The 13,286-nt window shown below is 36.1% G+C and overlaps 1 protein-coding gene across 1 annotated transcript in view; it reads left to right on the forward strand.

Annotated features, from left to right (window-relative positions):
• The window catches only part of LOC103781033 (protein FAM189A1-like), a 50,569-nt gene that overhangs the window by 2,779 nt on the left and 34,504 nt on the right, over nt 1–13,286 (forward strand). The window contains exon 2 of the mRNA XM_008948737.1: nt 5,289–5,420. Within this exon, the coding sequence (XP_008946985.1) occupies nt 5,289–5,420 (132 nt within the window). The remainder of the gene's footprint in view (nt 1–5,288; nt 5,421–13,286) is intronic.

The following is a 13,286-nucleotide window of genomic DNA, read 5'->3' on the forward strand; positions in this document are numbered from 1 at the left end:
GAATGTATGACTTTAAAAGTGATAATAGAATCTATTGTGGAGTTTAATTTCAGAAGCATTTCACATGTAGAGTTCAGTTTAAAAAAAAAAAAGAATGAGACACAAGGGTCTTATTTTTCTTTAAGCACTGGAGATGTATTGTAGATTCCATTATATATATTTTCACGTAAATATGAAAAATGTGCTCACCATGTGTCAGCATTTTGAATGTGTAATTTTTGAATTTAGTGCTCATGATCTTTATCCTGCAGCTTGCCCACATAAAACACTGATGAAAAAAAAAATACCAATATATTTAATGGCTTTTTATGATAGTTTAATTGGAATTTTTTTCCCATGATTAGCTGTAGATCCTGCAGCCAAAACCTCAAGATACTGCTTTAAGGTGGTGAGAGTAGGATGTGTACAGAGCAGTTACACACCCAAGCTGTTCATTAATATGTGTATGAGAAACAACATTTCTGCCTTTATGATTGATTTTTTTTTTTAATAAAATAATTAATCTCTAAAAATTGTGCTTAACATATTTGGGTAGAGCAATTTGTGTATTTAATGTTCTGTTACTATACAAGACAGAATTTTGTTAGTGATGTTTATTTCTTAGTCATAATTTGTCTTTATTGGATATATCTGTAATTGGCTTATTCATTTAAAAATAAATGTTCTAGTTTTAATCAAATTTACAGCTACTTATTATTCAGAGAAGTAGTGATAGCATCTATCTCTGTATAGAAAGATTGCTTATAATTGGTTTTTGAAATGTGCAGCTGAAGTTGGCCTGTGGTTATAGTAATATATAAAGGAAGATTCCTTTTTCCCTGAATTATGTTTAGCTGGAATAGACAAAGCAAGGAAAGGCAAAGCAAGTACAAATTCACATAGAGATAAATTGCGTAGCCCAGTGCCTGAATGAAGGTTTCTGTGTGTTCCATTTTGTGCTGTAGCTATGTTCAGTTCTGTGCATATCGAAAAACTATTTTTAAAATTCCAGGAAAATGTATGTTCTTTTTTGTTCTCAACTTCATTCCTTACTGGATCCTCCTGCTCTTTCTCTTTGCTTAACGTGCTATAATTGATTAAAGCTCCTTCCCGTAAACATACCAGTGAGGCTTTATTGCACTTCACTGCCATGTTTTCAGCTACTGAACTTTTATATTTTATTTTGAAATTGTGTCCTGCTGGTTTTACATTCCCTATAAAAAATGCTGAAGGCTGATTTAGGAGAAAGAATAAAATCTATTGCTGCCTTCACTAGTAGCCTTACATTTGTAATAGGGAAAGGATAGAATGCAAACACTGTTACTTCATCCCTTACACTTTTTGGTGAGAATATGTGTGCACTCAGCAGTAATTTCTTCTTTGTTAAGACCCCTTAATACCTAGACAGAATTTGTTGAATTGATACAGAGGAAAAAAGTGATCGTCACCTTTTTTATTACTTTTATTTTTACCTAGACGGCTTTTATGTGTGTATGTATGTGTTTTTAATAAGTCTGAAGTTCTCGGTCTTCCTTGTTGTTGGAGGATCCTTTATTTTTATTTGATCCTCTACTATGTAAAAGTCAGGTTTTTATTTTTTTAAAAAAATAATTTCTGAGGTAACTACTGCTTTTTGGCAGGAAAAATAAGCTTAAAAGTCAATTTATGCATGTAGGCAGCTCTGGCTGATGTTTGAAATCTTAACTGTGGTTTGGATGAGGGTATACTGGGCAGTTGTCATAAATATGAAAGTACACAAACTATGCTGTAATTACTGACTATGCTCACTAGCACGAGTAAGAATCACAAAGTGAAATGCAAATATATACAGGATGGTGGGGAATGTGTGCAGCAGATGAAGTGAATGATGCTTTATTCTTGAGCTCTGCCAACCAAAGAGATTTAAACACAGCAGGGAGAGAAGGAACACAGTTTTGGAGGCACTGCTGTGATGTAAGGTCCAGCAGAACACAGGGACATCTTAATAATCATAGCATATTCAAAAGCACCTAAGATTTACAACCAGACTGCAAAACAGAACTCTGTTTTAATCTTAGGCATATATTTTGGGAGAGCTTTTAACAGTTTGTGGCTGAGGCTGGCAAACACCAGCCCTGCAAGCTGGAAGGAGTAATCCCAACTTGTTCTCCCTGTACTGATGTAGCTCTGCACTGTCTGTATTTATGAAGCCACACAGTGAATGACATTTGAGGTCTGATCTGGACTAAAAATGAACCACTCCCACACACAAAATAAAAAGAAAAGCTAGTTTGTGTATGAATCTTGATCCTGTCTGCACAAGTGTAACACAGCAGCAGGGTAGGGATGAGTGTTCTGGTGCACAAGGGCTCAAAACTGCTTTCAGTTGCTCTGTCGTTGAAAGCATGAATGCAATGACATAGTCTTTTCTACTACTCCCAATTGAAAAAAACACAAGTTAGCGAAGATGTCACTTCACAGACAATTTGAAGGAAGAGGTGCATAATAAGACAAATTGTTAAAAGCTCTCCCAAAATATATGCCTAAGATTAAAACAGTTCTGTTTTGCATTCTGGTTGTAAATCTTAGGTGCTTTCGAATATGCTATGATTATTAAGATGTCCCTGTGTTCTGCTGGACCTTTCATGTAAACAATTGTCTTTTAACTAATTTTAACAATTGAATGAAAGGGAGAGTTATTAGGCAGTACAAAGTTAGGGAACATCTTTTGGAGTGAGTCAAGAGTCTCTTACAGATGGGGAGTCTTGACCAAAAAAGTATTTTTCTTTTCGGCCTTATTTCTGTGACACCTGTTTGTTACATGAGAAAAAAGTAGACTTGGGATCTGTATTTCATATTAGAAATGTCAAATACATCCCATCATGGGTCAGTGACTTTCATTGAACAGGGACGATATGAATCAGAGAATAAATGATCTTGGAGTCAGTAGGAAAACAGACTTCAGACAAAGCTCATTATAAAAACATTATGAAAAGTAGAGCAAGTGTGCCGAAGCATTCCGGTCACCGACTTTGACACAACACTCAGTTTAAAGTTTAAGTTTTAAACTTTCCCTATAGCATTTGTCTAACAGTTGACACAATTGCCAGAGAGGTTCAGGAGCAAGACCTCCTCGGTGGCATTTAGTGCTTTGTGTTTTCCATTGATTTTCCATTGAGCTGAGGGAGGTTATCCGATCATAAACCAGATAGTTGAGTTTTGCTCAAATCTTTCTCTTTTTAAAAGAGAGTACTAAAAGATTACAGGAATTTAAAAAAATAAGCATTGTCTGAAGTTGTTAAAACAGGTTTGTGAATTCAATTGTATGCTATTAGAAATAAGTATTATAGAGGTACTAAAACTGTATTTATTTATTTATTTATTTTACAGCGTCTATGGCTTAGGGATATGAGCAGTCTCTGTTAGTTACCATAGACAGTTCCAGTTCTGCTTCTGAGTGTATGCGAAATGGTGCGATTTATGTACCCAGATTTTTTTAAAAACCTTTTACAAATTTTAGTGGCTAGAGGGCAGTCTAGAGTCTCAGGAATTGAAGCCAGCTGAAATGGCATCCTGCCGTGAGCATGCCTTCATCCCTGTATGGGGCAAGCATTCATTCATCTGAATCTCATCCGGTAAAGTTTATTATTATTTTCTTTTATATATGGTCTCTTATTGCTGCTCTTCCAACTGCTGTTCTGGTCACCAGCAGGTAAGCAGAGAGTATTAGATAAGCTTGACAGGAGTGATGCAAAAAAACTCCATATATTTAAATGTGTAGCCATTAGGGTTATGTGAACAATTTAAATATTCTTCAAGGTTTTAAGCAGTAATAAAATATTCTGTTGAAATGACTTTATGTATAAGGCTGTGCAAGGGAATTCGACAAAGAATGCTGCTATCTATCTTTGTTCAGAAAATTGGCAACAACCTAGGGAGAATGTGGAGTAAAAATAGCAAATGCATATTTACATTGGGAAAATTTTTGTGAATTTGTCTGGAAATTTTTTTTTTTTTTTTTAAATGTAAGAGAGGTAATGTGGTGATTCTGATATCTTCCCATCCCCCCACCCCCCTTGCAGCCACTGTGCTTCCATCTTTACTTGGAGGACTACGTGAGTGATTGAGTATGCCTGAATGGTGCATTGAATCTTTTATTCTTTGCAGGGAAAGCCATGGAAGTTTCTCATGAGTGTAGTTTTTACTATGGACTATTGGAGTATAGAAACCTGGGATCTTGTATTTTTTAAGTCATAGCTCAAGGAACTCCCATGTGGTGCTAATTACTTTTCTCAATAATAATCCAGATTGAATTGCAACTAGTAACCTGGAAGACCTAGAAGTGTTGTATCCCATTGTTAGCCCTTTAAAAAGCCTGCAAAAATGGGAATGGAGAAAGTAGAAATTCCAACTGAAAAAAATTAAAGCAGTGACAGTTCATATTAACAGACTAAACAAAAAAAAAGTACAGAGTGAAAAAGTCTTTGTTGGAAGGAAGCAGAAAAACAAACCTTGCTGTCGTTTTTGTTTTGAGTTTTTTTGTTTGATTTTTTTGTTTGTTTGTTTGTGTTTTTTTACTGAGGAAGACAGAACCAATACAATTAATATTTTCATTGAGTTAAATGGGATTATTTTAGAATCACTCATAAATATCTTAACTTTAATTTGCATTTTGAGAACAATCAGGATTCTGTATTTTTAGCGAGCCATGCTTTAATGCAAGTCTTTGAAGAACAGAATGCACAATACATTTTAAAATATAAAAACATTGAGTGCTTATTGTATTAAGTACAAGCTGAACATAGGAAAATAGAGAGCAAACCTTTTCCAAAGTATAGACACATATAAGAGGACAGTACCTCTTGCTTCCTCAGCTTTTTGTTCATATTGCGTGTTCTCGTAATTACATGAGATGGTTTCTTTTGTAATTATTTTTCCAAGTATTGTAAGTCTCTTACATTTGTGATCATGGCTGCTTCATGTATTTTCTGACTTTTTTCTGTTATTTTTTATCTTTCTCCATTGGGTATGATTTAATGTTTATTCAGTTGAGTTACTCTGGTTTCATCTGCTCCTGGAAAGCAATTTTTCTTCAAAAAGAGGTATAAAAGGCAACACTGTTATTTGGTATTGTATCCTCTTTCTGTATTTTACCTGGTTTTATGGCTTAGATTAGCTAACGGAAGAGATTCTGCTTCAAAGAATTGTGCATAGAGTTTTTCATTTTGCATTTAATAGTCATTACTGTCACAGTAAGTGTAAATATAATTTTAGGGAAGTGTATTTCTGTTGATTTTTACTTTCTCTGACCTTTTTTTTCCCCTCCACAGATTAAATTTGACAGCGATGGTGTCTGTGTTTGCTGTGAAATGCAACATCAAACATCAGGCTGCAGTAACTTGGGAGAAACGCTGAAACTGAACCCTCTGCAGGAGTGTAATGTTGTGAGGCTGACCCTGAAGGTGTGTTGTGAGAAGAATTAATAGTTTATTTCTTTTTTACATAGTGAGTACTTAGCAATACAGAAGTGTGTGATGAAAGGAGGAGTAGCTGGTGTTCTCTGTGTTCATACACTCTTACATGCAAAAAAAAAAGGCCTTTATCCAACAGAATTTAGTGCTTCTATGCATGAAAATGGTTTTATGTTACACACTCAGTATCTGTATTTGTGTAGGTTACTCTTTTGTTAGAGATTATTTAAGAAACAGAAATTACAATTGGTTATGACTGATGCTGGAAGGTATACAGACAAGTGTCTTTCATGTTGCTGTTCAAAAAAGCTAGAATCAAAGGTGGAGGCTGGCATTGTTTAGCAGTGTTACGGTAGGCTACAAAGAAACGCAAAGTGTTACCAGGTTGGTGAAGTACTTCATGCTTTACTGCTCACAGAAAGTGTTAGTATTTCAGATGGAAGTTACTTTGGGAGGAACAGTAAATGTTCTTTTGCAAAAATGGTAGAAACATGCTTATACTCTGCTCTGCGATATTATAAGGAGTTCAAATGCTGTAGTATTTTGTGTTACAACACATGTATGAGCAAGGTATATCCCAATGTAATTGCCCACATCATTGCTTCAGTTTGTCACCAAGCTAGCAAGACAAGGGGTTACATTATTTTGGAAAACAGTAAGGAATCCGTGAGAGAACAGATCAGAGAAAACAACCCTAGCTTGAGAGACAGATACTGATTGATTTTAGGTTTCATTTAATGATCAACAAAACTAAGTCTGCATCTGCGGCTCTCAATTTCCAAGTATGTATTTTAATAAAGTTAGTAGAATATACTGGAGTAAAGTAGTGAAGTTCAGTGTGATAGGGCTCCTAGGGACTTACATGTTAGTATGAGGACTGAAAATGCTAAGTTATATTGACATTTGAAGCTATATTTTAAAGTTCAGAACAGGTACAAATCCTGCAAAATTTATAGAAATAAATATCTAAATGCTCTTCAGCTTTTTTAAGAAAAAGGAAAAAAAAATCTACTATTAAGTAGTAAGAATCAGGCAGAAATCAGAACAATTCTATATGGCCCCAAAATTAAGTAGGAGCTCTGTCTCAGGTTTTAATGATGATCGTAAAGGAGACGATGGGAGCAAAAATCTACTGCATGGAAGAAATTTAATAAATGGGAAAAAAGGATAACTTGGCATTGCTGGTCAAAACCTAATAATTAACTGATACTCAGAATGCTAAATTCAGGACTGTATTTGATGGTGCAATTTCAGTGAAAGTTGTCACTAGAAGGTAATGCAGGAAAGTAACTTCTGAGACATTCTTCAGTGTATGACAGATGCAAAACCATGAACCTGTCCTACAGAAAAAGTTGACTTGCTGATCCTATAAAAATAAAGATTTAGGGACCATGTTGTTGCTTCCTGTAAATATGTTGGTAGAGTAAAATTTAATGACAGAAAAGAGCTGTTTGTTTTTGGGGACATTGTCAACATAAGAACTGAGTAGGACTGATATATGCTGGAAATCAGGATAAGATTTCTAACCAATACAGGAGACAGAATAGAAGCACAAAATAGAATTTCTCTTAAAGTATAACTCGGTCATTTATAAAAGGAATTGGTGGCATATCTGCTGGCGTTAGCAGAGGACTGATTTGAACACAGGAGTTCCTATGATTATAGCCCGAGTGCAGCTTTAATTATGTTAAAATGTTTTTATTGAGGAGAAGGTAGTTAGGAAATGTTTTCAGAAAGTTTCTTAACTATTTTTCACTTTTAATGCTACATTTGCTTTCTATTTGCCTTTGAGATCTCTGTATTCTGGCTGGAAATGTAAAAACGGCATCCTACTAAGCCCATAAGAAAAAAGATTACAGGTCATTGGATAAACAACTGTCAGTGATAAGACTCACCACCTTTGATTGCAGTTAACAGCTATTAACTAATTTACAATTTTAAGAGAACAAATACTTTAATACCAAAAGCTCAATTGTACTAATTTCTAGGGGAGTCAGAGAAAGCGTAGAGTACCAGTGTTAAGATTATATATGTCTTTATGTATAACATTATGCAGGTTTCACGCTCCCTCTTTATTGAGGGTATGGTAAAAAACTCGCGTTGCTATTAAGTCATCTGTGCTTTTTTCAGTGGTAGCAGCTATGGGAACTGCACTGTGAACAGAACAATTGCACATGTATCGCCTCTCTGATCTTGTTCCCAGTTGGTCAAACAGGACAAGAAAAAATAACAGTGGCTATGTAGATTGTGGTGGGATCATGCCTTGCATGAGAATGACTTTTTTTATAGTAGCTCTGAAAATTTTCTAATTTTTTTTGTGTTGTTGTTCTTTTTATCATCTCTGCTTTGAATAATCACTTCATGCTCCTCTGTAAATCAGTCTCTGTTCCTTCCTTCCTAGAACGCTTCTGAAGTTTTCTAGGAAGTGTTCTGCCCAAACACTTTAATGAGGACACAAGAATTACCACTGCAATATCTATAATCATAAAGAGGTAGATAGAATCTCAGAATACCACGTTGGAATGGACATCAAGGATCATGTAGTCCAGCCTTTCCTTTTCTTGGGAAAAGTGTGGTGTAGACAAGAGGGCCCAGCATCTTTACCAGCTGAACCTTAAAAGTGTCAAATGCTGGAGACTCCAGCAGATACAAGTATTGATTGCAAAAGCTGATCGAATATGTGATCTGTGAGAGCAGTGGTGATTCATGTGATGATTTGATTAGTGAAATTTTAACATTAAATTATACGTTACAGTAAAATGAACAAACATACTCTCCAGTTTCACTGTTGTAAGATTTGAGGACTCAATCCATTTCAAGGATAGCAATCTGGTGTTTTTTTTTATTTTTAAGATACTATACTTATTGTGCTGTCTGCACATCTCCAGTAAAAATAGCGTATTTACATGATGCGACAAACTACCATTAAGATCTGCAGGCACCCAAGTCTGGTCCATCTCCCCTGTTTTACAATGGAGAGATTTCCTGGTTACTGTTTTTTACCAGAAGATGCACTTTCTACACAATTTGCTGCGTTGATAGCTCCTAAACTGCCCCTGGAAATAAGGTTCCTTGCTTTCCTCTGGATAGTCAGAGTCAACATTCTGTGCTGCTGAAGAATGTCACCATCTCTGTTCCTATGTGACCTGCTCTAGGTGGTCCTGTAGCAGGGGTGTTGGACTAGATGGTCATTTGAGGTCCCTTCCAACCCTTAACATTCTGTAATGTCAGTATCTTGATTTTAACAATAATTGCGCTTCTAGAACTCTATCCTGTGTTAGGAAGTTACTGGACTTAATTCAAGCCAAATGAAAGCAAAAGGAAATCCTACCTACTTAAAAAATTAGTAAAAATAGAGGTTTACTAAGAATCAGATGTACAGAAATGAGAAGGTGACCACAAATGTGGTTGACTTATGGTGCAGTTACACTAGCATCAACTTAATCTGCTTTTCCACAGAGCTGCCACCAGAAGGGGCATTTCTGTATCTGGCTATTTCCTACCACTGAGTTTGTTGGTTTGAATTTAATGGTCATGTCATCACAGAATTAATCTGTTCCATGGACTGATCTGATCCAAAACTCCACAGCATCTATACTGGCCTTTTAGTGAAAACAGTCTGACACTGAGATCCTCACTTTCTTCTGCCACACAGATCCACCTTTGGGATTACTGAAATTCCAAGTCTTCACCTGCTGGGTGAAGTACTACAGCCAACATGCCAGATTTTCCCCTAGCCTGTATAGTCACAAAACCATTCTACAGAAGCACTTTAAGTGAAGTAGGAAGTAATAATTTAAATACCAAATTCATAAATTAGCATACATGACTGAGGTATTCTGGGCTGTATAAGCTGTTAAAGTAATTGAAAATACCCTACTGTATTATTACTAAAGCAACACAGCATAACATTCTCCTCTTGCATGCAAATATCACACAGTGATAATACATTACTGAATAATCCAGTCTTCTAGATACCTCATCCTCTCAAAACACAATTGCAAGAAGGTAAGCTTGGTTGCATGCACGTCTTTAAGTTCAGGGTATTCTGAGTTTAAAAAAAGGAATAATTTTCACAGATGAAAGCTGTCAGGAAAATTCAGTCTTTGTACTTTAATTAACGATACAAGAAAAATCTCAGCTACTTAAAATTTTGTCTTAACAAACCAACGCATTCAGTTCAAACTACTTTGTCAGCATTTTATCCTCATTCAGAGAGAACATTGTTAATAAAAGGCATCTCATTTGTACTGGTCTCCCCTTGGAAAAGATTTAGGATGATGCCTGAAGTATTATCAGCAACATAATCAGAGGGTATGACTTTATAACCAGGTCTGTGTGTGTTTGTTTACATATATGTGTGTGTGTGTATGTATAAAAATGATTACCCTCCTGCATTTTTTTCTGGTTTTACCTGAAGAGAAGCCATCTTGCACAGGAACACCAGAAAACTGAGGGCCAAAGTAATACATTGCTGATAACACCTTGGCTAAATTGACTGGCTGTTTTATGTGATCCTCTGCTTTTAAATCTTCACCAATTTGTGAGCCTCTAAGAACTTTTCTGGTGGAGCTTCAGCTCTTTACTTAATTGAAGGATGCTCATAACAGGTTTGTGCTCCTGTTCTGTTTCACAGTTCCCTTAGTAGTCTACAAAACCTGGCATCTTTGCTCAGAAACTTCTATTTTATGCATTAAAATCAGTCCTTTCTTGTTTGGACACAAGGTAAGAGCAAAATGAGCTCAAGTGAAGACTTTCTCACAAAATGAAAAAACATGCAGTTGCTTCCAAGCACAAAACAGGGTAAAGTTACAAAGTGTTATTTGCACAAGATCTAATGGTTCTGGCAAACAATTATCTCAAATGACTGTTTTGCAGATATTTAGGTAATGAGTGTTTTATGGTTTACCCAAGAGATTTCATATGTTTGATGTTTTAAGATTTTAAAATGCCATGTTCTGTAGCATCCCACTGAAGTCAAGCCATCTATATATATCGATAAAATATTTTGCCATAGCTTCATGCTTCAGCTCATATTTTTCTTTTAGGAATTTTACTGTAAGTAGAGTAGTTATCTTTTCACTGTAAGAATATTGCTATCTTTTCATCTTCAATTAAGTTCATAAGACAAAAGTAAGTCTGTATAAGTTTTAGGTAGCAGCAGACAAATGATTTCTAGTATTTCAGTCCATAAAAATTAATTTTTCAAAAAATTTTAAATATTAAAAAGAATGTTCTTAGATAAATTTCTTGCATAACAGTATCCCCTTCTCCATTTGTAAAACAGTTATGTATCTTTTGTTATAAACACAAAATCTCCTTAAACCAGATATTGCTTGAATCCATTAGCATTCAGATTCATGAAACTTGACCTAATGGTCCGTTGACAGGAGTGACCAGTGAGGTATACACATTAGCCTTGCAAACATATTTCTTTGAAATATTTGTCTTGATTTACATCATTTTCAGATATTGCTTGTGTGGAAGTTCAGCATATAAACTGGCTAACACCAAGCCTAGTTTTACACCATCTGAATTCAGTCTAAGAGTGAACTTTGCTGTTGAAAGTGTTGACTTGGAAGGAACAGGCAAGCAGATGCTCCCCCCCTTTATTTTCAGCATAAATATTTGTTATGGAGCTGCTAAAATTAAAGTACAGTATAAATAGTAAATGTCTTTTTCAGATTACTGATTCCATTCATTAGTTTGTAAGCTAGGCATCATTACTGGAGATTTATGTAACTTAGGGTTCTTAGAATCTTCTGTGTGAATCCTTACTTTCCTCTCCTTGGAATTCTAATTTATTGTTACTCTTTTTTGATGACCGAGACTACAGAATAACATGCTTTCACTTGCAAAACAGAGGAAGATGTTCTTTTTTAGAGTTATGGGAACAGACTTTCCTCAGATTCACTGTGTGAACAAATGCAAAATACTTAATTTTACTGACTTACCTGAAAGACTTCATAGTCTGCTTAAAATTGGATAAAGCTTAGTGTAAAATAAGTAATTTCCTATCAGCTTTTTAAATGCTGGATTTGTTTCATGCTTAGTAAAAGGTAGCTAAAAATATTCTCTATTCTCAGAGTGTGTTTACAGTAATAGATACCATCAAAACCAGACTGGTTCAGTGTGGGCTTTGTGGTATGAGTAGTTGAGCTACAAGTATTCAAAAGGTCTAAGTAACTGTTGTATAGCAGACATAGTCTGCTTATACTTTCCTCATGAATGTTTTTATTCCTAGTTTAGGCAATGAGTGAATATGGTGAACTTCTCTCATGGCTGAAAAGCTGACTCTTTCTATGACTGGAATCTGTTTATTACATACTTGTCCAGTTATTTTATGGAACCTTATTCTTTCAAGAGTCTCTAACTAACTGATCTCCAGTATTAAATTTCATGTAGACACTTGAATTGATGAGAGATGCACAAACTTATATCCAAGCAGACAACACCTTTCTGAGTCTCCTAGCTAGCAGCTGTGCCCTGCTTCCTTAAAAATATAGTAAGTCTTTTAGACTGATATAAAATAGTGTACTATATTGTACTTTCATACTTTATTTTATGAAGCATTGACTCTTTTTCCAGTTACAGTTCAATGTGCATTTGAGACCCATATGGTTCACCATGTATTCTTTGTAGGCAAAGACAGTCCTGCCAAATATTAGAGCAGGAAGTGTTTCTATTGTTTTCCAGGTATATATCCAGCTAGAACAACTGGACTTATAATTTGAGTTAAAAGAATTGTCCTTGAATTCATGGATAGAAGAGGTACATAGACAATATTTTCATGGGTGAAAAAGCTTTAGAGCTCATTATCTCTTTTCAGGTTACAGTAGTATAAGAAACAAAGCACCATAATTGAAGTCAATCAAGAAGAAAAGAAATCATCTTCACACAATTGCAAAAGTGAAGCTGGCGTTAGCCCTTGATCAGCGTGGGTGTTTAGATCCATATGTTCGGGACTGCTGATTACAGAGGGTGTTCTCTTTTACACATCAGCAAGCTTATTTTACCACTTTTATTGTATATTGACTAACCTCTCAAAGGTGCAAAGGAATTAAGAGACTTAGAGGCTAAGAATCTTTTACTTCCACAGGAAAACAATCTACTGAGCCAGTAAAATGTGAGTGTGTTGTAAAGAGGGGTGCGAGTGAAATGCTGGGGTTTGAACCCTGAGCCGCGAATTAAGGTTGACATATGGGTGGTTCCCACAGCCCTTCATAAGGAGGTGGTGAGTTTGCCTTATAGCTTCCCCCCAGGGTGCGGCCGGCCCTGCAGGGAGAGCCATAAGGGAAACGAGCCCCAGGGGTCCTGCATTGAGTTGACAAAGGTCAGGTGTCTGCTTGGGGCTAAAAGCTGGGACCACTTGCAGGGAGTCAGGAGTGTCTGTCTGTGGAGTGCACTCCACAGAGCTTCCTGGTTCAGGGAAGACCTCCTGACTCTCCCTGGAGCTGAGCCCCAGTCTGTTTAGACCTTTGCGAAAGTGGGCTGATCGGGTGAGAGTCGCCATGTGGGCACCTTTATCGTATATGTTTAGCTCTCTGGTCTGGCTGTTTCCCATGCCAACTGTGGGCAACCTCGGGTCTTTGTTTGTACCCCCTGTTGTGGGCCGAATCATGTCTTTTGTGGGATCGTTGGGGGTGGCGCCAATTATGTACCAGCTGATTGATCTGTTTGTACCCTCAGCGATCATTCATGGAATGTCCTTTTTGCTTACAATACAGTCTGTATATTGGATTCTCTTTCTGCTGGTGCTATCATTAGTAATAAATATTTTAAATGTAAACAAATGTGGAGACAGAGAAGTGGGGACAAGAAGCATTGATCTGTATGTTCTCTTCTAGAGCAAAATAG

The sequence above is a fragment of the Merops nubicus genome, unplaced genomic scaffold (genome assembly GCF_000691845.1).
Source record: "Merops nubicus isolate BGI_N331 unplaced genomic scaffold, ASM69184v1 scaffold26311, whole genome shotgun sequence".
NCBI classification, from domain to species: domain Eukaryota; kingdom Metazoa; phylum Chordata; class Aves; order Coraciiformes; family Meropidae; genus Merops; species Merops nubicus.